Below are 26895 nucleotides of genomic sequence, written 5' to 3'. Positions count from 1 at the left end.
GTGAATGGCAGATGACCTTTCCCTAGGGTGGGGGATTTCAAGACTGAGGGCATGTAATTAAGGTGAGAGGAGAAAGATTTAAATAAGACATGGGGGCAATTATTTTACAGAGTGGTTTGTGTGTGAAATAAATTTCTAGAGGAGGTGGTGGATGCAGGTACAGTTACAATGTTTAAAAGATATTTAGATAAGTACATGAATAAGAAATGTAGGAGGGATATGGGCCAAGAGCAGACAGGAGGGACTAGTTTAGTTTGGGATATCTGGTCGGCATGGACTGGTTAGACCGAAGGGTCTGTTTCCATGCTGCCCGACTCTATAATTGTTGGCCCAGTTAGAGACACCCTCATCCCAATTACGGCTGCACTAACTGGCTGCCAGTCACATGGTGCCCCTATGACACTCATTCCCCTAAGTGATATCACTCTATGACAATGCAGTCCTCCCTCAATGCTGCATTAAGTGTCAATTCAAATCTCCACAGTGGGGCCTGACGTCATTAGGTGCTGACTTAGAGATGAGAGTGATAGCCATGAGCTAAGGTTGATGTGGGAGATAGGTAAAGCAGTGTTACTTCTGCAACTATAATTGCTTATGTAAGGTGATGAACTAACCTACACAATTGTATAATTGTTTCAGCCAAGAGCTGAGTTAGCTAGAAGGTGCCTGTAAACAATGGAATATATTACAGACAAATAGATAAGTAGGGAAGAGAACATTAAGTTATGCCACCCAGCATATTGCCCCTCTGTAGGCACCAGAAAGAGCCATGTTAGCTGCAAATAAAGGACAAGGTAATAAGAGTAAGGGTCGCCCGGCTTAGAGTAGTAGGGGAAGTAAACAAGGACGGAGTGCAGCTAGGCAGGTGCAGAACACAATAAGGAATAGTGATAGGTTTGACACATAATATGCTAGGCCAATGAGGTAAACGGGGAAGTACTGAGAGAGACTCAAATTAAACTGTATAAATTGTGGAGTAGTTTTGGATCGGTGTGCCTACTTGGTAAACACCCATCTTGCAAGAACATTTCAATAAAATTCGCTGCTTCAGAATTTTACTCGGACTGAAATTTATTGTATTGTGAGCTTTGTTTCTCACAGTTGATGTCCTGTTTCTTTTTAAATTCTTTTCTGAGATGCAGGAACTTCTGACCAGGCCAATATTTCTTGCCCATCCCTAAGTGCCCTTGAATCCTGTGGCTTGCTCTGCCATTTCAGATAGCAGTTACGAAAAACAACCATGTTGCTGTGGTTCTGAATTCACATGTAGGTCAGACCGGGACAAAAGATAGTAGATTTCCATTCCCAAAGGACGCTAGTGAACTAGTTGGGATGTTACAACAATAGTTTCATGGTTGCCACTACTGAGACACGTCTTTATACAAATTCCAGATTTATTCATTGAATTTAATCCCATCGACTGCCATGGTGGTATTCGAATCAATCGCTCCAGACCATTAGTCTGGTCTTTTCCAATGAGATTATCACTACGTTACTGTCTTCATGCTTAACCCATGATCTACTTTTTAACAATCTTATAAAATCATAAAGAGCATGGATGGGGTGAATAGATAAGGTCTTTTTCCCCCAGGGTAGAGGAGTCCAAAACTAAAGGGTCTAGGTTTAAGGTGAGAGGAGAAAGATTTAAATGGACCTAAGGGGCAACTTTTTCATGCAGAAAGTGGTGCGGGTATGGAATGAGCTGCCAGAGGAAATGATGGAGGCTGGTATAATTACAACATTTAAAAGGCACCTGGATAGGTATATCAATAGGAAAGGTTTAGACGGATATGGGCCAAATGCTGTCAAATAGGACTAGATTAATGTAGGATATCTTGTCGGCATGGACGAGTTGGACCGAGGGTCTCTTTCCATGCTGTACAAATCTATGCTCTACGTCTGTATGACTCTATGACTCTATGTCTCTATGACTCCATTTATCACTATGGCTCTGTGACTCTGTGATGCTATGTCTCTGTGACTCTATGACTCTATAACACACTGTCTCTATGACTCTATGTCACTGTGACTCTGTGACTCTATGACACAATGTCTCTATGACTCTATGTCTCTGTGACTCTATGACTTTGTGAATCTATGACTCAATCACTATGTCTCTATGTCTCTACATCTCTGTCTCTATGACTCTATGACTCCCTGTCTCTATGACTCCATGCCTCTATGACTCTATGTCTCTAGGTCTTTGTTTCTATGTCTTTTTGACTCTATGACTCCATGTCTCCATGAATCTATGACTCTATGTCTCTAGGTCTCTGTCTCTATGTCTCTTTGACTCTATGACTCAATTTCTCTATTTTTCTGTGTCTCTTGTCTCTATATCTCTATGATTCTATGGCTCTGTGACTCTGACTCTATGATACAGCGACTGTATGATTCTATGTCCCTATGGCTCTATGACTCCGTGTTTCCATGTCTCTTTGACTCTATGTCTCTATGACTCTATGACTCTGACTGTATGACTCTATGTCTCCATGACTCTGTCTGCCTTTCCTAATGAACATTTGTGTTGAGCAGTGCTGCTGTCAATGAAGTGATTTTTGGAATTGTGGTTGCTGTGGTAACGGTTGAAATCCAACTAGGATTTTAGTGCCCTGCACAATATCTTGGAGATAAGGCAGAGCAGGTACCTGGCAGGCATCGACAGATTTCATCATTTCTCCTGCACAGATCATATTTGGTGTCACTTCAGTGCCGTAGAGAAAATTGCTGCTGCACAATCCTTGGGGAATGAGGCGGACTGTGGCTTCCTGCAAAGTGCAAGGATATGTTGTTGCATCTGGAAAAGAAAGGGCGCACAAGAAAGTAGAATTACAGAATAATGGACACCACACCTCTAATGGAGGCCATTTGTGCCTGTGCTAGCCCTTTTGATTGCAGCTGCGAACAGTCCCATGACCTTCTGTTTTGTCCAAAACTCAGTTACCATTTCAATAACCTTTTCAAAATGATTTATGAATCAAGCTCCCAACAACACTTTCAGGTGCAGCTTTCCAGATTCCTAACACCTCCCTCCGTGAGAAAACCTTTCTCGTTGCCCATATTCCCCCACTCGGTCTTTTACCAATGAGTGGAGTATTGGACCAGCTTTGGTCTGGGAAAAGACACAGTGGCGTTGAAAGCAGTCCAACAATGGTTCATTAGACTGACACCAGGGATGGAGGGACTATCTTATGAGGAGACGTTGAGTAGATTGAATCTGTATTCACTGGAACATGGAAGTAAGAGACGCAATTTTATTGAAACATACAAGGTTCTGAGGGAATTTGATAAGGGAGGTTGTGGGAGAGTCTAGGACCAGGGCACATAATCTCAGAACAGGAGGTGGTACGTTTAAGACAGAGATGAGGAGGAATTTCTTCTCTGAGGATAGTGAAGTTGAGGATTATCAGGATCAGCCATGATCTCATTGAATGGTGGAACAGACTTGATGGGCTGAATGGCCAACTGCTGTTCCTCCATCTTATGATCTTGTAAATCTATATTTATATTTAAATTTGTCAATGTTGAAGTGTTGTGTTCAGTTCTAGTCTCCCTGCTATTTTCCCTAAGAAGGGGGATTTCAAGACTAAGGGGCACATTTTTCAGGTGAGAGGACAGAGGGATTTTAAAAAGACATGAGGGGCAAATGTTTTCCACAGAGGTGGGTTCGCATGGGGAATGAAGGAAGTGGTAGATGTAGGTACAATTACAATGTTTCTTTGGATAAATACAGGGATAGGAAAGCTTGGAGGGATATGGGCTAAGAGCAGTTTAGTTTGGGATTATGTTTGGCATGGACTGGTTGTACTGAAGGGTCTGTTTCCGTGTTATATGACTCCATGAATGGGGCTATTTTCCTGGAGTATTGGAGGCTAAGGGGTGACATTATTAAAAGGTTTATAAAATCATGAGGGTCATGGATAGCGTAAACAGTTACGGTCATTTCTCCAGGGTAGAGGAGTCCAAAACTAGAGGGCATAGGTTTAAGGTGAGGGCAAAAGATATAAACGTGACCTAATTTTTTCACACCAGAGGAGATGGTGGAGGCTGATACAATTAGAATATTTAAAATATCTGGTTGACATGGACAAGTTGGAGCAAAGGTTCTGTTTCTGTGCTGTACAACTTTATGACTCTATGCTTATAAACCTTGTGTTTGTTTTCTTCCGACTAATCTATGAACACCACTACAAACCTCCATTCTGTAGAGTCCTATCTATTTCAACCTCTCTCTAAGACTGAAATCTTGGAATCATCACAGTAAACCTGCCGTATGACCTTTACCATGAGAAATGGTTCAGCATCCGAAACCACATCAACTGTTCTTTCTACACACTGTTCATAGCTCCCCAGACTCTCTGAGCCCACCAACAAATGGTAAGCAAACATTCCTGATCTGAAGAAGTTCATCTTATGAGGAAAGGCTGAGCAGGTTGGGACCATGCCGTCTGTGATTGAGAAAAATGAGAGGCAAGCTTTTTGAAGCACAGTAGACTGTGAGGGTCGATCAGTACGATTGCAGATGAAACAAAAATTGGTGAGGTGATATTTAATGAGGAGGACAGCCTTAGAATAGAGGAGGATATGGATAGGCTGGTCAGATAGGCTGATAAGCAGCAAATAGAATTCAATCTGGATAAGTGTGAGGTGATGTACTTGGAAAGGTCAACCAAGGCAAGGGAATACGTGATGAATGCTGGGACTGGGGAAGCAACAACAATCAGAGGGACCTTGATGTGCATGTACACTGGTTCCTTTAGTTAACTAGGCAGGTGGATAAAGTAGTTAAGAGGATATACGGTATCTAAGCCTTTATTAGCCGAGGGGTAGAGTTTGAGAGCAGGGAGCTAATGCTAGAGCTGTGTAAAATGTTGGTTAGGCCACAGCGGGAGTATTGTATGCACTTCTGGGTGAGTTCTGCATTCTCGGAGGGATGTGATTGCACCAGGCAGGGTGCGAAGAAATTTTATAAAGATGTTGCCTGGCCTGGAGAGTTTCAATTATGAAGAGGGATTGGACAGATTTAGAGCAGAGGTGACTGAGGGGGGGACACGATTGAGATGTATGAAATAATGAGGGCACAGGCAGGTAGACAGGAAGAAACATTACCTGCAGGTGGACGGATTAATAACCAATGGGGGGGACATGGATTTAGAGTTCGAGGGAGGAGGTTCAGAGAGGATGTGAGGAGAAAGTTTTTCACCCAAAGAGGCGATTGAGGCAGAAACCATTGTAATACTTAAGTAGCATTTAGATTAACATTTAAGAAGTACTTGGCCAAGGGCCAAATGTTGGAAAATGGGATTAGAATAGTTAGGTGGTCTCTTTGACTGGCACAGATTCAATGGGCCAAAGGGCCTTTTCTGTTCAGTAGTATCAAATAATCCATACAGTGTGGAAGCAGGCCATTTGGCCCATTGAATCCACACTGGCCTTCTGAAGACCATCTCACCCAGAACCACCCCCACCCCCCCTCCCCTCGCCCTACCCTATGCTTGTAACCCTGCATTTCTCATGGCTAATCCACTTAGCCTACACATCTCTGGAAATTACGGGCAATCCAATCTAGCCAATCCACCTAACCGCACATTTTTAGACGGAGAGGAAACCGGAGCACCCGGAGGAAACCCACACAGACACAGGGAGAATGTGCAAACTCCACACAGACAGTCACCTAAGGCTGGAATCAAACCTGAGTCCCTAGTGTGTGAGGCAGCAGTGCTAACCACTGAGATCTCTGTGGAGGAGCAGTACGACCTATACGTTCATTTCCAAATATTTTTTGTCTTTGAATGACTTTTGGAACCCCTGGGTATCACTGGTTTGGCCAGTATTTCTCACCCGTTCAGTATTGCACTTGAACAAGGCCAAGTTAAGGCCACAATCAGGTCAGTCATGATCTTAATAATTGACAGAGCTGGTTCGGTATGCCAACTGCTTCTCCTATTTCATACGCTCCTTTTGCAAAATACCTTAAGGTGCTTTACAAGGCTGTTCCCTGACAAAGCTTGACACTGAGCCACAATGGGGAAGGTTGGTCACAGTGGTAGGTTTGAAGGACAGGGTAGGAAGATGGAGAGGTTTAGGGAGGCAATTCCACAGTCAGGGCCAGGCTGCTGAAGATACAGACGTTAGTTGTTGTACAGAGGGGGTCAGAAATGGGCAAGAAGCAATGAGGCATATGCATATCGCAGTGAGGGATTCCAGCTGTGCAATCTTTGATAGCTATTATTCAACATCCCATAGGAAGGGGTGGTCATTACACAACCAAACAGGAAGAGTACCAAGCTGAAAATCCTTCCAACGCACGCCAACGGCAGGCTGTAAAAGCAGGAGAGATTTCTGTTCAACCATGTGACAGAACATCAGAGACTCAACCATCACTATCCCATCACAGTTCCATCATAGTTATACCATGCAGGTTTAAAATACATGTATCCTCGGCCACTCAGACTCCCTGAAAGACCTGCAATACACTACCATCATAAATTACTTAATTAGTTGCTTGGTAATACATAGTGAGCACCGCTGAAAAAAAAAGACATACTTTTCATCTGGAATTGATCTGGACAGAATTGCAAGAATGCCAAATTTCAAAGGAAGATGATATCCTTCTTTCCCTGTCCTGATGAGTGCAAAATTAAAAGCTTTGACATCATGGCCCTTTTTACAGCAAATTTCACAGCCCTGTGCACATCTTCTGAGTTGGTAAGGAATATGGATATTAGAATAACTAAGCTCCTTACTTTCATGAGTGTGTCCCCATCCAGCGATTTGGCACTCTGTACAATCTGGGAAGGAATCAGTCACAGACGGTAGACAGAGTGTTTGAACAAATCTGGTCTTGGTCGCACAGCGCTTATTTTTCTTCTTCATCTTTAGAAGGGCTAGGAGTTAAAATGAAATCCAGTTTATGGCATTTAAACAAATACATATACACTCACGCACACAGACACACACACTCACACACATAGACACACACACTCATACACATAGACACACAGACACACACACTCACACACATAGTCACACACAGAAAGACAGACACACACACATGTATATGTATACACACTTACATCCAGAAGCGCACACACACATATACACACAACTATACACACATACATATACATAAACACACACATACATATCATGACGTAGAAGGTTGAACCATTCTGTTAATTAAACACCAAGAAAAGCTTGCCTCACCTCTTAATCTGTTAAAATGTGAGTGTCAGAGAACTCCAAGCCCCCCTTCCTCTTAATTGCTTACGATCTGACTCCAACTCGATAACAATATGCTGTTCCAATAACTTATGAAAATTACATTAACTTAATCTCAAAACCACATATTCCCAGTCTTCTCTGCTGTCTTCACTCTTCCTGCTACTGATCTCCCTGGGTCGTCTTCTTTCATTTTACTGCGAGTATGTTTCTCATGAAAAGGTACCTTTGATAGAGTGTTTTCTAATTTTTTTTGAAAGCAGTGTGTTACATTGGCAGTTAGCTTTCCAGCAGTTTCTCTCTCTATGGCAGTTTCTCTCTTTACAGCATTTTCTCTCTCTCTCTCTAATTTTCAAAATACCTGATTTATGTAACCTCCATGACACACTTAATTTTTATGATTTGATTGGTTTCCAGGTTTCAAAACAATAAATTCAAACTCAATTGGATTTTCATATCCTGGGCATAATTTAACTGATTGGTAAAATTCGAATTACTGTCAAAACAGCAACCAAAACTCAGGTATCGATTTCACAGCCAAATATTAAATTTGGAACATCCAAACCTTTAGCTGGCAGCTGTGACTGTACTTTAAATTCAGAAAAGCACTTTCCATCTTAAAGTGACCATATATGCTTTTGACTTCGTAACACACATACACACACACACACACACACACATATACACACACATACAAACACGTACATGCACATAGATATACACAGGCAGACAAGTACAATTTCAAGCAAAACTTCACAATTTCCCAGAGATAAACGAAAAGATATTTGTGGTTTTACCTATGTCATGTATGGTTTCATCAAACACATTGTATTTGCTGTGTAGAATGTATTTCTCAATTTCGAATACTTGAGTGTTTTTGCTCGTTTTATTAAAATGATGCTGTCCCAACACAACTCGGATTGATGATGTAAGGGGACTTAAAAAGAGAGAGGATGTCAGATGGACATACACGGGTGAAAAACAAATTATTCTTTAACAAATCTATTTCTGGTAGAAGTATCAGCAAATAATAGTTGCAAAGAAAACTCCAAAGCAACTACGTTTGTGTGTCATATCTTATGCACCTAGATATATATGCTAAGGGTTTCATACGTTTGTGATTCCAGTTGATCATGATAATGAACAAGTTAGATCCCAGAGTAAAACCTGGCCTGATAGGCCATAAGCTTTATTTTTCTTCTTTGGTTACCATGGCAGTCAGTCACTGTGTATAAGAGGCTGTCATAAAACCATAGAAAGAGGCCATTTAGCCCATTGAGTCTGCATCCACGATCTGAACAAGCATCCCACCCAGACCCCTCTCCCCTGCTAGCTTATCCCTCTAAACCTAAATCTACTTTGCCTCTACATTCCTGAACACTATGGGCAATTTGGCATGGCCAATCCACCTAACCTGCACATCTTTGAACTGTGGGAGGAAAACAGAGCACCCAGAGGAAACCCATGCAGACACAGGGAGAATGTGTAAACTCTCTGTGCAACACGCAATGTTCAAACTAACTATGTACTTCTAACAAAAAGAAACAAAAAATTATTACACAGTAGAAATGAGTTACATTGCACTGTACAAGTATTAGATGAAATGGCCATATTACAAAAATCAGAACTAAGAACAGTTATGAATTAAAACAAACCCCCTCAAAATATATAAAGGAGATAGCCGAACCCCTAACTTACTTATAGGCAAGTGAAAGAAACAGCACAGAACAAATCTCTCTTAAAGGCACAATATCATCACAAAACTCAATACTTTTACCCTCAACAATAACGTCATAGATACTTCAATCTCAGTGAAGGGTCACCCTGTCTCCACTTTTAAATTTCTTGTTCATTTGGTACGTCTATAATTGGTTTCTTTCGACAAATTTCTGCATCCATTCAATGCTATCTTTCTTTAGTGAATATCTCTTCCTGAGATCCTTAAACAAATTACTAAATCAACTCGGAGTAGAGACAGACCTTTTCAGTCTGAAGAAGTGTCTTTCAGGCTCAAAACATTAACTCTGCTTTCTCTCTCCACAGATGCTGCCAGACCTGCTGAGTTTCCCCAGCAATTTCTGTCATTGTTTCGCTCAAAGTAGCCCTGAATGAGGGTTCTTAAAATTCTTTTTCTGTCACCTTCTGTGACTGGAGCATTTGTCTTTCCAACTTTTAAACTTTTGCAGTTTATTTTGAAGATTGCGAAGCTAACAGCATCTGATTAAAACTTTGCACACTACCCAATGCTTCTGAATGTTTCTGCCTTGCTGTGTTACTGAATTCTTCTTGCTAGACAACCGCAATTGTTTTCTATATTTTCTCTAATGCATTGAGCTGTTCACCTCGAAGGTTTCAATACCTCCTTAAACTGTGTGTAAAGAAACTCCAGCCAACCCTGCACCATTCAAAACAATTCAATGTGAAAGTATAAATTTGTCCCACCCTCTTGTAAAACACACATTCTATAAAAGTACAAATCAAACTTAAATTTAAACATTGTTCTGCCATTTTTGACCCTGGGTTCCCAAATAATAACAGAATAATATAATGACTCTTGATCACTACATGTGATGATGAATGAATTAGATTTCACTCAGACAGTGCTGAGAATTATGAATATACTACTGGAAGTGGTGCAATTATGGTGCAAAGCGGTAATTACAGCACAATTATGTAATTATAATATAACATTTATCATATAGCATAATTATAACTCCCCTCCTGACTCCCCAAAGTTTGTTCACCATCTACAAGGCACAAATCAGGAGTGTGATGGAATACTCTCCATTTGTCTGGATGGGTGCAGCTCCAACAACAGACAAGAAGCTTGACACCATCCAGGACAATGTAGCCCCCTTGATTGGCACCACATCCACAAACATCCACTCCCTCCACCACCAGTGCTCAGTAGCAGCAGTGTGTACCATCTACAAGATGCACTACAGAAATTCACAAACGATCCTCAGACAGCACCTTCCAAGCCCACAACCATTTCCATCCAGAAGGACCAAGGCCAAAGGTTCGAGGGAACACTGCCACCTGCAAGTTCCCCTCCGAGATGCTCACCATTCTGATTTGGAAATATATTATCTTTCCTTCACTGTCATTGCGTCAAAATCCTGGAAATCCCCCCCCCCCCCCCATTGTGGGTCAACCCTCAGCAGGTAGACCGCAGCTGTTCAAGAAGGCAGCTTGCCACCAAGGGCAACTAGGGATGGGTAATAAATACTGGCCCAGCCTGCGATGCCCAAATTCCACAAGTGAATAAAAATAAGATAAGATGGGAAACAAAATTTTGTAAAATTCGAGTCTCAAATACCAGAAGCACATGTTGCAACGATATTTTTTAAATCTATACATTTCACTCAGGAGAGAATCATGGAAGCAATTCCTTCCACTTCCAGGAAATGTTAAGGAAATGGGAGTTGGGAGCAATCTGTATTTTGTTTCAGATGGGTGGGGTTCCTATTGGAAGCAATTTGATGGGAGTGCTGCTGGTGGTGGTACACAGGAACAGGAGCTGGTCACTCAACCTTTTCAGCTCTCCTGCCCCACTGGTTGATTGGCCACTTGTTTCCCTAAGCCAACACAAATGTGTTGGTGGATTCACAATTTGGTCTCGATGAGTTCAGACATCGGTTACCCAGTTACCTGTCAATGAAGCAATGGGCAGCGGAAACAACCCAACAAGAGAATATAAGGGATCCAGTGCAAAAGTTTTTTCCGATGTATATGGCGGCAAGCCAGGGGTGGGAGCCAGGCAAGGCTGAGGAGCCTCCAACAATCCTTGGTTTTGGGCCCTTCTGAGCCTGTTTCCCACATGAGGGTGATTGTTGAGGAAATATTGACCCTGTAAACCTTGCAATAGGACGAATTCTCTTTGACCAGAAACCTGAAAGGCAATGGGACAACATAGAATGAGATAAAAACAAATATGTCACTATTTGTATACATGGACATATGAGAATGTATGGCTTAGGAGCTGGGGTTGGCCACTCAGTCCCTCAAGCCTGCTCCACCATTCATTAAAATCATGGCTGCCTTATTACATCACATACTTGCCTATCCCTGATAACCTTTCACGCCCTTCTATCCTTTTATTCCATTTATTCATGGGGTATGGACATCACTGGCTGGGCCAGCATTTATTGTCTCACCCTTATTGCCCCAGAAGGCAGTCAAGAATCAACCACATTGCTGTGGGTCTGGAGTTACTTGTAGGTCTGACCAGGTAAAGATGGCAGATTTTCTTCCCGAAAGGACATTAATGCAGCAGATGGGTTTTTGTGACTACCAATGTTCAAGACAAATAGCCAAGGTCTTTTCCCTGGGGTGGGGGAATCCAAAACTAGAGGACATAGGTTTAAGGTGAGAAGGGAAAGATTTAAAAGGGACCTAAGGGGCAACCTTTTCATGCAGAGGGTGGTACGTGTATGCAACGAGTTCCCGGAGGAAGTAATGGAGGCAGCTTTAACTACAACAATTGAAAGCCATCTGGATGGGTTTATGAATAGGAAGGGTTTAGAGGTATACGGGCCAAATGCTGGCAAATGGGACTAAGATCAGATTGGGATGTCTGGTCAGTGTGGACAAGTTGGACAGAGGGTCTGTCTCCATGCGAAGTAACTCTATGGCCCTTTAACAGCTGTGAGCAGATCTAGTCACCACAGCTTAGCAAAGTTATACTGACTTTAGAGGAAGTTATATGGAAACTTTATATATATTAGACCTGTTTCCTCCAGAATTTAGAATGTGATCTGTTCAAAGTCTTAAAGATATTAACAGGAAAAGACAGAACAAGGCTGTCTCAGAGAGGGTACAGAATGTTCTCACGGGGGAGAGGGACCAGCAAGAGGTCATTGTCCACATTGGAACCAACGACTTAGGAAAGGAAAAGATTGAGATTCTGAAGGGAGATTATAGAGAATTAGGCAGAAATTTAAAAAGGAGGTCCTCAAGGGTAGGATTACTCCTAGTGCTACGAGCTAGTGAGGGCAGGAATAGGAGGACAGAGCAGATGAATGCATGGCTGAGGAGCTGATGTATGAGAGAAGGATTCACATTTTTGGATCATTGGAATCTCTTTTGGGGTAGAAGTGATCTGTACAAGAAGGATGGATTGCACCTAAATTGGAAGGGGCCTAATATACTGGCAGGGAAATATGCTAAAGCTGCTTGGGAGGATTTAAACTAGTAAGGTGGAGGGGTGGGACCCAGGGAGATAGTGAGGAAAGAGATCGATCTGAGACTGGTACAGTTGAGGACAGAAGTGAGTCAAACAGTCAGGGCAGGCAGAGACAAGGTCGGACTAATAAATTAAACTGCATTTATTTCAATCGAAGGAGCCTGACAGGGAAGGCAGATGAACTCAGGGCATGGTTAGGAACATGGGACTGGGATATCATAGCAATTACAGAAACATGGCTCAGGGATGGGCAGGACTGGCAGCTTAATGTTCCAGGATACAAATGGTACAGGAAGGATAGAAAGGGAAGCAAGAGAGGAGGGGGAGTGGCATTTTTCACAAGGGATAGCATTATAGCTGTGCTGATGGAGGATATTCCCGAGAATACATCTAGGTAAGTTACGGGTGGAACTGAGAAATAAGAAAAGGATGATCACCTTATTGGGATTGTATTACAGACCCCCTAAAATAGTCAGAGGGAAATTGAGAAGATCTCAACTATCTGTAAGAATAATAGGGTGGTTATGGTAGGGGATTTTAACTTTCCAAACATAGACTGGGACTGCCTTAGTGTTAAGGGTTTAGATGGAGAGGAATTTGTTAAGTGTGTACAAGACAATTTTCTGATTCAGTATGTGGATGCACCTACTAGAGAAGGTGCAAAACATGACCTACTCATGGGGAATAAGGCAGGGCAGGTGGCTGAGGTGTCAGTGGGGGAGCACTTTGGGGTCAGCGACCATAATTCTATTAGATTTAAAATGATGATGGAAAAGGATAGACCAGATCTAAAATTTGAAGTTCTAAATTGGAGAAAGGCCAATTTTGATGGTATTGGGCAAGAACTTTCAAAAGCTGATTGGGAGCAGATGTTCATAGGTAAAGGGATGGCTGGAAAATGGGAAGCCTTCAGAAATGAGATAACGAGAATCCAGAAAAAGTATATTCCTGTCAGGGTGAAAGGAAAGGCTGGTAGGTATAGGGAATGCTGAATGACTAAAGAAATTGAGAGTCTAGATTAGAGTGGTGCTGGAAAAGCACAGCAGGTCAGGCAGCATCCAAGGAGCAGGAAAGTCGACATTTCGGGCAAAAGCCCTTTATCAGGAATAGATGCAGGGTGCCTGCAGAATGAAGAGGTAAATGAGAGGGGGGTGGGGGTGGGGATAAAGTAGCATAGAGCACAATAGGTGAATGGGGGTGGGGATGGCAGTGATAGGTCAAAGAGGAGGGTGAGGGAAGGTAGCAAAGAGTACAATGGGTGAATAGGGGTGGGGATGGAGGTGATAGGTCAGAGAGGGTGGAGTGGATAGGTGGAAAGGAAGATAGGCAGGTAGGACAGGTCATGGTGACAGTGCTGAGCTGGAAGGTTGGAGCTGGGATGAGGTGGGGAAGGGGAAATGAGGAAATTGGTGAAGTCCACATTGATGCCCTGGAGTTGAAGTGTTCCGAGGCGGAAGATGAGGTGTTCTTCATCCAGGCATCGGTTGGTGAGGGAGCGGCGGTGGAGGAGGCCCGGGACCTGCATGTCCTCAGCAGAGTGGGAGGGGGAGTTGAAATGTTGGGCCACAGGGCGGTGGGGTTGACTGGTGCGGGTGTCCCGGAGATGTTCTCTAAAGTGCTCTACCAGGAGGTGTGCAAGGCCCTACCAGGGTCCGTTTGGAGGTGGCACCACCAGGGATATATTTCCCTCCCCACCCATTTCCGCTTTCCGCAAAGACCATTCCCTCCGTGACTACCTGGTCAGGTCCACGCCCCCCAACAACCCACCCTCCCCTCCTGGCAGCTTCCCCTGCCACCACAGGAATTGCAAAACCTGCGCCCACACCTGCCTCCCTCACCTCCATCTAAGGCCCCAAAGGAGCTTTCCACATCCATTAAAGCTTTACCTGCACATCCACCAATATCATTTATTGTATCCGTTGCTCCCGATACGGTCTCCTCTACAATGGGGAGACTGGACACCTCCTAGCGGAGCGCTTTAGGGAACATCTCCAGGACACCCGCACCAATCAACCCCACCGCCCTGTGGCCCAATATTTAAACTCCCCCTCCCACTCTACTGAGGACATGCAGGTCCTGGGCCTCCCCCACCGCCGCTCTCTCAGTACCCAATGCCTGGATGAAGAACACCTCATCTTCCGCCTCGGAACACTTCAACTCCAGGGCATCAATGTGGACTTCACCAATTTCCTCATTTCCCCTTCCCCACCTCACCCCAGCTCCAACCTTCCAGCTCAGCACTGTACCCATGACCTGTCCTACCTGCCTATCTTCCTTTCCACCTATCCACTCCACCCTCCTCTCTGACCTATCACTTCCATCCCTGTCCCCATTCACCTATCGTACTTTATGCTACTTTATCCCCACCCCCACCACCCTCTCATTTATCTCTCCACTCTGCAGGCACCCTGCCTCTATTCCTGATGAAGGGCTTTTGCCCGAAACATCAATTTTCCTGCTCCTCGGATGCTGCCTGACCTACTGTGCTTTTCCAGCACCACTCTAATTTAAAATCTGGTTTCCAGCATCTGCAGTCCTTGTTTTTACCTAAAGAAATTGAGAGTTTGGTTAAGAAAAAGAAGGAAGCATATGTAAGATATAGACAGGATAGATTGAGTGAATCCTTAGAAGTGTATAAAGGAAGTAGGCATATATGTAAGAGGGAAATCAGGAGGGCAAAAAGGGGACATGAGATAACTTTGGCAAATAGAATTAAGGAGAATCCAAAGAGATTTACAAACACATTAAGGACAAGAGGGTAACTAGGGAGAGAATAGGGCCCCTCAAAGATCAGCAAGGCGGCCTTTGTGTGGAGCCGCAGAAAATGGGGGAGATACTAAATGAATATTTTGCATCAGTATTTACTGTGGAAAAGGATATGGAAGATATAGACTGTAGGGAAATAGATGGTGACATTTTGCAAAATGTCCAGATTTCTGAGGAGGAAGAGCTGGATGTCTTGAAATGGGTAAAGGTGGATAAATCCCCAGGACCTGATCAGGTGTACCCGAGAACTCTGTGGGAACCTAGAGAAGTGATTGCTGGGCCTCTTGCTGAGATATTTGTATCATTGATAGTCACAGGTGAGGTGCCGAAAGACTGGAGGTTAGCTAACGTGGTGCCACTGCTTAGGAAGGGTGGTAAGGACAAGTCAGGGAACTATAGACCAGAGGGCCAGCGTCGGTGGTGGGCAAGTTGTTGGAGGGAATCGTGAGGGACAGGATGTACATGCATTTGGAAAGGCAAGAACTGATTCGGGATAGTCAACATGGCTTTGAGCGTGGGAAATCATGCCTCACAAACTTGATTGAGTTTTTTGAGGAAGTAACAAAGAGGATTGATGAGAGCAGAGCAGTAGATGTGATCTATATGGACTTCAATAAGGCATTCGGCAATGTTCCCCTTGGGAGACTGATTAGCAAGGTTAGATCTCACGGAATACTGTGTCAAAGGTAGAAGACAGAGGGTGGTGGTGGAGGGTTGTTTTTCAGACTGGAGGCCTGTGACCAGTGGAGTGCCACAAGGATTGGTGCTGGTAATAAGAGGTGCAGTTAGTAAGTTTGCAGATGACACCAAAATTGGAGGTGTAGTGGACAGTGAAGAGGGTTACCTCAGATTACAACAGGATCTTGACAAGAAGGGGGAATGGGCTGAGAAGTGGCAGATGGAGTTTAATGCGAGGTGCTGCATTTTGGGAATGCAAATCTTAACAGGACTTATACACTTAATGGCAAGGTCCTAGGGAGTGTGGCTGAACAAAGAGACCTTGGAGTGCAGGTTAATAGCTCCTTGAAAGTGGAGTTGCAGGGAGATGGGATCGTGAAGAAGGCATTTGGTATGCTTTCCTTTATCGGTCAGAGTATTGAGTACAGGAGTTGGGAGGTCATGTTGTGGCTGTACAGGACATTAGTTAGGCCACTGTTGGAATATTGCATACAATTCTGGTCTCCTTTCTATCGGAAAGATGTTGTGAAACTTGAAAGGGTTCAGAAAAGATTTACAAGAATGTTGGCAGGGTTGGAGGATTTGAGCTATAGGGAGAGGCTGAACAGGCTGGGGCTGTTTTCTCTGGAGCGTCGGAGGCTGAGGGGTGACCTTATAGAGATTTACAAAATAATGAGGGGCATGGATAGGATAAATAGGCAAAGTCTTTTCCCTGGGGTCGGGGAGTTCAAAGGTAGAGGGCATAGTTTAGGGTGAGAAGGGACAGACATAAAAGAGACCTACGGGGCAACTTTTTCACACAGAGGGTGGTACGTGTATGGAATGAGCTGCCAGAGGAAGTGGTGGAGGCTGGTACAATTGCAACATTTAAGAGGCATTTGGATGGGTTTATGAATAGGAAGGATTTGGAGGGATATAGGCCGGGTGCTGGCAGGTGGGACTAGATTGGGTTGGAATATCTGGTTGGCATGGACGGGTTGGACCGAAGGGTCTGTTTCCATGCTGTATATCTCTATGACTTTATGACTCTAATAGACAAAGATATTTTTAAAAAACAATAAACTATGCATGCTGGAAATCAGAAACAAAATCAGAAATGTCTGGAAAAACTTAACAGGTCTGGCAGCATCTGTGGAGAGAAAGTAGAGTTAACGTTTCAGGTCAAATCACCCTTATTCAGTTCTGGATACAGTTCCCTTGCAATCTCTCAGGTCACTTGAGAGGTCAGAGATAAAGAGTTTATTACCTCACAAACAAAAGGCTGTGTTTTGCAATGGAATGTTGCCTTATAACAGGACTGGGAATGTCAGAGTAGATCAGATGTTAATGTCTCCTGAGTAGACTTTACGCTGTATTTGGAGAAAGTGAGGCCTGCAGATGCTGGAGATCAGAGCTGAAAATGTGTTGCTGGAAAAGCGCAGCAGGTCAGGCAGCATCTAAGGAACAGGAAATTCGACATTTCGGGCGTGAATGGCTTATGCCCGAAACGTCGAATATCCTGTTCCTTGGATGCTGCCTGACCTGCTGCGCTTTTCCAGCAACACATTTTCAGCTTTATGCTGTATGTGCTTAACAAGAGTTGTGGGAACAGTATGGGTGAAAGGTGGAATTGGACTATAGACAAATTGGTGAAGTGGGCAGGCAAATGGCCACTTTCAAAATTTAATTGGAGAGGAACACAAAGTAATTCATAGTGGAAGGAAGAATGCAGGGAGATTGGAATAACCCCTATAAGGCCCATGGGGAATCACTGATTGGTCTCCCTGTGGAGCTCGTTGAGTATGGGTTCCCTTGGTAACAGGCAATGACCTGCCTATTGGAACACATCACCTGAGCCCTTTAGAAACAGCACTGCTGCTTTATATCCAGGCGAGATATTTTGTTCCCACTTAAGGAAGAGTTCATTATTGTCTAAGACCATACTAGACTAAAAATACCTGATCTCAAAGCTAAGCAGACTCAGGTCTGGTTAGTGTTTGGATGGGAGATCATCTGGGAGTACCAGATGCAAAGAAATATGAGGGCCCTCCTGTGGAACAGTCCTAGTGTCCCCACCGCTGGATTAGGAGGTCCAGGTTGAAATCCCACCTGCTCCAGAGGTGTGGGACAACATCTCTGAACAGGTTGATTAGGGAAAAACAAGTTAAATGAAAAATAAATAAAGCAGACCATTCCACAGGGAATACAGTGCTTTATTTCCCCCCTCCAACTCCATCTGGATTTAGTCCCTTCCCCCTCTCCCTCCTTCCCCCTCACGATTGTAGGTTTGCTTTGCCATTAATGGGCTTTGCTTGTAAATATTTGATTGGCTACATGGATGATTGCTGGTTGTGGTTAGTTGTTTACAAAGGGAAAACAGTCACAGTAATTTTGGTGATGGGAAGGTCACTCAGCTGTGAGTGGTAACACTGCTGTGTAGAAACAAAAAGGAACTGGCTAATCTGACTGTTTATTTCATAGAATCCCTCCAGAGTGGAAACAGGCCATTTGGCCCAACAAGTCCACACAGACCCGCCAAAGAGAATCCTACCCAAACCCATTCCCCTACCGTATTACTTTACATCTCCCCAAATGATGCAGCTAACCTACACCTCCCTGAACACCATGGCCAATTCACCTAACCCGCACATCTTTGAACTGTGGGGGGAAACTGGAGTGCCTGGAGAAACCCATGAAGACATGGGGAGAATGTGTAAACACCACACAGACAGTCACCCAAGGCTGAAATCGAAGTGAATGGCTGCTCTCTTGTTCAATTAGCACCCTAGAATCCCTACAGTTTGGATACTGGCCCTTCAGCCCAAAAGGTCCATTCCAACCCTCCGAAGAGCAACCCACCCAGAACCATTTCCCTGCTACTCTACATTCGCCCAGACTAATGCACCCCTAACCTCCACATCTCTGAACACGAAAGGCAATTTAGCATGGCCAATTCGCCTAACCTGCACATCTTTGGATTATGGGAAGAAACCAGAGGAAACCCTCACAGACAGAGGGAGAATGTGTCAACTCCACACAGACATTCACCCGAGGCTGGAATTGAACCTGGGTCCCTGGTGCTGTGAGGCAACGGTGGTAACCACTGAGCCATCCGAATTGAGATGTGACTGCTTCGGGGATTAACTGAATCCTGAAAGAGTCTGAAGAACTCTGAGGAAGGGTCACTGGACCAGAGAAGTTTACTCTGCTTTCTCTCCACAGATGCTGCCAGACCTGCTGAAATTTTCCAGTCATTTCTGTTTTTGTTTCTGATTTCCAGTATTCGAAGTTCTTTCATTTGTTTTATTCAACTGAGTCTGACCAGGTCCTTATGCCAATTTGTCCCATGTCTGCAAAATGACAGATAGCTCGTGGGGAATTGTCCTGTCCTTTGTGATACTGATTGAGGGACTAAAACTGCCTGTGATCTCGTGGAGAATGGACCCAAAGTCTTCAAGTAGATTTTGTGGAATCTGTTGATCATCCAACTGAGGTGGCCAGGCTGATATTGGCTTTGTTGAAATGGGGGAAGGATTGAGAAAAAGGCAATGTTGTGAATAGGTAAAAGGTAAATACAGATCCCTCACTCATTGATATGAGATACTCACTCATTGTACCACACTTTGCGATATTGCAGTGCTCCCAGGACACGTGGTTGTCTAACATTATGTAGCACCAGGGTTTTTCATCACCATCCGGATTTCTGCAACAGACAATGGGATTGTGAATCCCCCTGTTCTGTACTCTGTGTTTCACTGACCCCACAACAAGCCAAAATACAAGTGAAATACACAAGGTGTGCCCAACAGAAGAGAGTGCTGGGCCACACCCTGACCAACTCAAAGTACTTGACAGAGTACCTTTGAAGAGCAGTCACTGTTGTAAAGTAACAATCAAGGCAGCCAATTTGTGTACACAGCAAGATCCCATAAACACCAATGTGATAAAGACCGAGTGAACTGTTTTCAATGATATTGGCTGAGAGTTAAAAATAGGTCAAGGTACCTGTACTGCTCTCTTCCAACTATGACCTGAGAACTCATGTGCTCACTTGAATTGGTACATAGCACCCTCTGTTTAATCAGCCCTTCCAATCCAAAAGCCTATGGATTAAATATCCACGGATACTATGCTGCTCAAAACATTTGCTTTGTCCTGTGTTTTACTGGAGTTGTTCATCTGTTGAAAGCAGAACTCTGACAAGTCTCTGCTGATCAGCACCACGTGGAATTCCGTCCAGCCAAATGTGAGATGATCCACTTGGCAGGACAAACTAGGCAAGGGAATACATGACGAACAGTGGGATCCTGTGAACACTAAGGATCAGAGGGCCTTGATGTTTATGTATAATGATCTCCTCAGGGAGCAAAACAGGTCGACAAAGTGGTTAAGAAGGCATATGGGCTACTTGCTTTTATTAGCCAAGGCATAGAGTTTAAGAGCAAGAAGTGTGTAAAACGTTTCTTAGGCTGCAGTTCAAGTATTGTGTGATTTTCTGGAATCCACATTATAGGAGGGATGTGATTACATTGGAGAGGGTGCAGAGGAGATTTACCACAAAATAGAACAAAGAATAAAGGACAGTACAGCACAGGAACAGGCCCTTCGGCCTGTGTTGACACATCTTGCCCTTCCATACTATAAGCATCTTCACTTATAGGATCTAAATCCCTCTATTCCCTTCCTATTCCTGTATTCATCCAGATGCTTCTTGAATGCTGCTGTTGTGTCTGCTTCCACCACCTCCTCTGGCGGCACGTTCCACCCTTTGTGTGAAACATTTACCACACACATCTCTTTCAAACTTGACACCCCCCACACCTTGAACCTGTGTCCCCGAATAACCCTGGCAAAACGCCTCATACTTTCCACTCTATCCATGCCATTCACAACCTTATAAACTTCTATCAAGTCACCCCTCAATCTCTTGTGCCCCAGTGAAAACAAATCCAGTCCTTCCAACCTTTCTTCATAGCTAAAATCCCTGGTAAACATTTTCTGTACCCTCTCCAAACTGTCCTTCTGGTAATGTGGTGACCAGAACTGTAAGCAATATTCCAAGTGTCCTACCTCTTCCCTCCACTCTTTACCCATAGCCTAGAAATTGGTGTTCTTTCCAGTATTTATCCAATTCCTTTTTGAAAGTTGCCACTGAATCTGCGTTGGTGTTTCGCTTCCTACCTGCAGTAGGAGTGGTCGCCTAGACCCAACTGGAGAGCTCCTTCCAGGCTACTAATGTTTAAGTGATCATGCAGGAAGCCCTCATTCCAGGGTAAGCATTCAATACCCAAGGCACTCTCATCTTCAGGACCTTTATAAGACATCCCATTGCCCTCATAGCAGGTAGCATTCTTGTCTAAGAAAAATTAAAGAACTGTTAGACAATAAGACTAATGTCAAGATTGGGCAAGTCTTTGGGGCTGGAACAGAGGTGAAAGGTTGTGTAAGAACTTTGAGTTGACTCTTGGGTTGACTCTTGAGTCTCTGCCCATGGTCAGGTTGGTGAAGGGATTTGGGAGGGTGAAATTTAATCAGGCAGGAGAATGGGGAATGACGATCTCAGCAACTCTCTATCTTGACCCTGTTTACATTGAGTGGCAAGGCTCCAGGATGACCCCACTGTGAACTGAAGCCCTTATGTGGACAATTAATGCCCTCACCAAGCTGGTGGAACTTAAGTTCAATGACTAAAACCCATTAAAGAAAGCTAGTCTCAATAACACTGCCTGTGAAATGATCATCGATTGTCTCATACCCGGTCACCAGACTTCACAGAATCAGAAAGGTGTTACAGTACAGAAAGAGGCCATTTGGCCCATAGTTCCTGCATTGGTTCTATCCCCTAGTACCAATCTCCTGTCTTTTCCCCATCTCCTTGTGCACCATTTCTATCCAAACAACTGTCCAATGCCCCTCTTGAATGGTTCAACTGAACCTGATCCCACCACATTGCCAGGCAGTGCATTCGACACCCTGTGTACTTGCTGAGGGAGAAACCAATTCTCATGTCACTGTTGTTTCATTTGCACATCAATATAAATCAGTGCCCTCTCATTCTTGCTCCTTTTACAAGTGGGAACAGCTTCTCTGTAACTACTTTATGCAGTCTCCTCATGATTTTGGAAACCTTGATCAAATCTCCTCTTACCTTCTCCTTTCCAAGGAGAAATGTCACAATCTATCCTCATCACTGAAGTCTCTCATACCTGGAAACACTCCTGTAAATCACTTCCGCACCCCCTCCAATGTAATCCACATCTTTTCTATAATGTGGTGCCCTGAACTAGTTGCAATAGCCCAGCTGAGGTCGAACTAGTGTCTCATACAAGGTCAACATCTCCTCCTTGCTCTTGTACTCTATGCCCCTATTAACAAAGTCAAGAACACCGTATGAGCTGCTCTCTCCACCTGTCCTGCCACCTTCAATGAGCTGTGCATCTATACACCCAGTTCCCTCTGCTCCTGCAGCCCCTTTAGTACCTATTTTTCTACATTCCTCCCAAAGTGTGTCACCTCACACTTCTCCACATTGAGCCTCACCTGCCACCCATCTGCCCACTTCTCCAACTTGTCAATGTTCTTTTGGGGTTCCACACTGTTCTCCTCACAGTTTACAATTCTTCCAAATCTTGTGACATCTGCAAACTTTGAATTGTCCCCTGCACATCAAGGTACAGATGATTAATATATTTCAGGAAAGTTACAGATCACAAATTACATATCTAACTTTTACCAGTTTGGATGGAAGGGCACAGATCCGAATGATTAACTCTTGTTTCTCTCTCCACAGACACTGCCATAATGAAACAGGCAGCCCGTTTGATTGGCACCCTCTCCAACACCTTAGATGTCCCCTCCCTCCACCATTGACACTCAGTAGCAGCAGTCTATACCATACACAAGATGCACTGCAGAAATTCACCAAGGCTCCTTAGACAGCACCTTTCAAATCCACAACCACTTCCACCTAGAAGGCCAAGAGCACATGGGAACATTAAGTACCCCTCCAAGCCTCTCACCATCCAGGATAAAATCCTGGAATTCTCTCCCTAACAGCATTGTGGTCTACCTGCAGTATATGGTCTGCAGTGGTTCAAGAAGGCAGCTCACCACCACCTTCTCAAGGGCAACTAGGAACGGGCAATAAATTCTGGGCCCAACCAGTGAAGTGAGGCAGGGAGGGGCTTAGTGAGTGGAATGGTGAGGGAGGCAGGAAGAGGGGAATTGTGAGGGAAGCAGTGAGTGAGGCGGCGAAGGGTAATTAGGGAAGTGGTGAGGAAGGCAGAAACTAGGATAAAGAGGAGAAGTGAGAGGTGTATTGAAGGGAACGGCGAGACAGTAGTTAAATGACCAAACGAGGAAGGGAGGAGGCAAGGGGGTAATGCAAGGAACAGTTGGTAGGAAAAGGTTGAAATGAGCAGTCAGGAGGGCAATGAATAGCGAGTGTTGAACAAATGATAGGCACACAACAATTGAAGTAGACAGACTGGTTCCTGGGTTCCAGTTCCACCCGTTTGATGCAGTGGCACTGACTTCCTAGTGCAATGTAGAGGGCAGCAGGAGGTAACATACTCAAGTAAAGCACTTGTCCATTGGAAGAGCTTACCAATATCACAGTATTTCCCCGCAAAGCCAGCCCGGCACTGGCAGATAATCTCCTCTGCATCCTGGACTGCTCGGCACTGACCATCATGGAGGCACTGGTTAACCCTGCACTCTGAACAAGAATCGGTGAGAAAACACATGGCTGTCAGCACATTCCCCAAGACACTGACAGTAACCGATTCAGCCGGCAAAGGCGAGGTTTTACCAGGCTCAGACTTTCCATTTGTCGTGGGGAGATTGTGAGGAGGGGGATAGTGTGGTGGTGGGGTGGGGGCCTGGGTAAGGCTTAAGGGATCCTTCTGACATTGCAAAGCAATTAAGAAAGAGACTAGTTTAGGCATACACATGCCATACAGAACATCTAACTCACCAAATCTGAACAGTCGAAGCTGCCGCTTAGTTTATTGGTCCACTACATTTATATAGCACCTTTCGCAACCTCATAAGACATGGAAACTGCAGTAGACTGTTTGGCCTCTCAAGCCTACTTTTAATCATGTAATCCCTACAGTGTGGAAGCAGGCCATTTGGCCCATCTAATCCACACCAACCCTCGGATGAGCATCCCACCTAAACCAACCACCCTTACCCTATGACCTTGCATTTCCACTTAGTCTGCACATCCCTGGACTCAATGAGCAATTTAGCATGGCCAATCCACCTAACCTGCCCATCTTTGGACTGTGAGAGGAAACCAGAGCACCCAGAGGAAACGCACACAGAATTGCCCGAAACTGGGATCAAACACTGGTCCCAGGCGCTGTGAGGTAGCAGTGCTATCCGCTAAGTTACCGTACTGCCCTTGTTTTGTCATTCAATAGGACCAAGCCAACCTCACAGCTCTCTGTGGCATTGATTCTCAGCCCTCTGAGAGAAGAAATTCCTCTTCATCTCAGTCTTCAATTGGTGCACCTTCATTCTGAGACTAAACCCCCTGCTCCTAGGCTCTCCCAGAGGGGAAACATCCTCTCACAACAATGTCAGACTGTCCCAAAGTGCTTTACAGTCAATAAAACACCTTTAAAATATGAACAATAATGTTTGTACATAACCATTGTTTAAAAAAAGACGAATGTATTTTAGTTTGTTCTAAAGTCTCATTCATAAAGTCAGGAAGTATGGGATATAGGGAGATTTGGCCATCTGAATTCAGAATTGGTTGGCTGACAGAACGCAGAGCGTATTTTGCCTGGAGGTCAGTGTTGAATGGGGTCCCGTAGGGCACTGTTCTTTGGCCTCTGCTCTTTGTAGTTTTTATAAATGACTTGGATGAAGAGGTTGAGGGGTGGATTAGTAAATTTGCAGATGACACAAAGGTTGGAGGTGTCATCGATAGTATAGAGGGCTACAGCAGGCTGCAGCGCAACATAGACAGGATGCAGAGTTGGGCTGAGAAATGGCAGATGGAGGTCAACCTGAACGTTGAATGCTGAATATAGGATTAAAGACAGGATTCTTGGCAGTGTGGAGGAACAGAGGGATCTTGGGATCCATGTATATAGATCCCTCAAAGTTGCCACCCAAGTGGATAGGGTTGTTAAGAAAGCATATGGTGTTTTGGCTTTCATTAACAGAGGGGGTCGAGTTTTTAGATCAGATTATTTACAGTGTGGAAACAGGTCCTTTGGCCCAACAAGTCCACACCGACCCGCCGAAGCGCAAGCCACCCAGACCCATTCCTCTACATTTACCCCCTTCACCTAACACTACGGGCAATTTAGCATGGCCAATTCATCTACCCTGCACATTTTTGGACTGTGGGAGGAAACCCACGCAGACACGGGGAGAACGTGCAAACATTATACACAGTCAGTCGCCTGAGTCGGGAATTGAATCTGGCTCTCTGGTGCTGTGAGGCAGCAGTGCTAACCACTGTGCTACCGTGCCGCTCACAAGAGCCATGAGGTTTTGCTGCAACTCTACAAGTCCCTGGTAACTCCACACTTGGAATATTGTGTCCAGTTCTGGTTGCCCTACAATAGGAAAGATACAGAGACTTTGGAGAGGGTGCACAGAAGGTTTACCAGGATGCTGCCTGGATTGGAGGGCTTGCCTTATGAAGAAATGTTGAATAAGCTCAGACTTTTGTCTCTAGAGAGGAGGAAGAGAGGAAACCTGATCGAGGTATTCAAGATAATGACAGGAATAGCTCGAGACTTTTCCCCAGGGCAGGACTGACTGGTACGAGGTACGTGAAGATATTAGGAGGAAGGTATAAAGGAGATGTCAGAGGTAGGTTCTTTATGCAGAGAGTTGCGAATGCATGGAGTGTGTTGCCAGTTGTGGTGGTGGAAGCAGAGTCATGGGGATATTTAAACGACTGCTGGACATGCACATGGATAGCAGTGAGTTGAGGAGTGTGTAAGTTAAGTTACTATATTTGACATTAGGATTAAATCTGGGCACAACATCGTGGGCCAAAGGGCCTGTTCTGTACTGTACTTTTCTATATGTTCTAAAGTATATTTGGAGTGTAGTCATTGTTATACTGTAGAAAAAACAACAGCAGACAAGCTCCCATCAATCACAATGTTTAATGAACAGATAATCTGTGATGCTGTATGTGTGATAAATATTGGCCATGATACAGAAGGCAGACTTTTCTTTTGTTTTTCAAACAGTGCCCATGGAACGCTCATCTGAGGGTGTAAAGTGGACATGGATTAATCTGCTCTTCCAAACTACGGTACCTCTGTCAGTGCAGCACTCCCTCTGTATGACGCTTTGAGTATCAGGACTGAGTAGGTGGACAGGTGGCTGGAGCATTAAAGAAAGGGCTAGCCTCATCTATGCAGCACCATGCAATATCCCAATAAATAGTTTTACATAGAGTCATAGAGATGTACAGCATGGAAACAGACCCTTTGGTCCAACCCGTCCATGCTAACCAGGTGGCACGGTGGTTAGCACTGCTGCCTCACAGCGCCAGGGACCTGGGTTCAATTCCTGCCTCAGGCGACTGACTGTGTGGAGTTTGCACATTCTCCCCGTGTCTGCGTGGGTTTCCCCCGGGTGCTCCGGTTTCCTCCCACAGTCCAAAGATGTGTGGGTCAGGTGAATTGGCCATGCTAAATTGCCCGTAGTGTTAGGTAAGGGGTATATGTAGGGGTATGGGTGGGTTGCACTTCGGCGGGTCGGTGTGGACTTGTTGGGCCGAAGGGCCTGTTTCCACACTGTAAGTAATCTAATCTAATCAGATATCCCAACCCAATCTAGTCCCACCTGCCAGCACCCAGACCATATCTTTCCAAACCCTTCCTATTCATATACCCATCCAAATACCTCTTAAATTTTGCAATTGTACCAACCTCCACCACTTTCTCTGTCAGCTTATTCCGTACATGTACCACCCTCTGTGTGAAAAAATTACCCCTTAGGTCTCTTTTATAACTTTCCCCACTCACCCTAAACCTATAGTTCTGGATTCCCCGACCCCAGGGAAAAGACTTTGCCTATTTACC

The 26895-nt window shown here is 44.5% G+C and overlaps 1 protein-coding gene across 1 annotated transcript in view; it reads right to left on the bottom strand.

Annotated features, from left to right (window-relative positions):
- LOC132829899 (hepatocyte growth factor activator-like) overlaps positions 1–26895 on the bottom strand; it is a 94595-nt gene that overhangs the window by 1274 nt on the left and 66426 nt on the right. Inside the window, exons 9-15 of the mRNA XM_060847310.1 lie at positions 23436–23546; positions 21011–21185; positions 19438–19532; positions 10873–11113; positions 8019–8158; positions 6747–6887; positions 2649–2797 (exon numbers count right to left, since the gene is read on the bottom strand). Coding sequence (XP_060703293.1) covers positions 2649–2797; positions 6747–6887; positions 8019–8158; positions 10873–11113; positions 19438–19532; positions 21011–21185; positions 23436–23546 — 1052 coding nt within the window. The remainder of the gene's footprint in view (positions 1–2648; positions 2798–6746; positions 6888–8018; positions 8159–10872; positions 11114–19437; positions 19533–21010; positions 21186–23435; positions 23547–26895) is intronic.

This window comes from Hemiscyllium ocellatum, chromosome 2, assembly GCF_020745735.1.
Source record: "Hemiscyllium ocellatum isolate sHemOce1 chromosome 2, sHemOce1.pat.X.cur, whole genome shotgun sequence".
In the NCBI taxonomy this organism is placed as follows: domain Eukaryota; kingdom Metazoa; phylum Chordata; class Chondrichthyes; order Orectolobiformes; family Hemiscylliidae; genus Hemiscyllium; species Hemiscyllium ocellatum.
The sequence above is the reverse complement of the archived record's forward strand: the minus strand, read 5'-3'. Positions and strand labels throughout refer to the sequence as shown.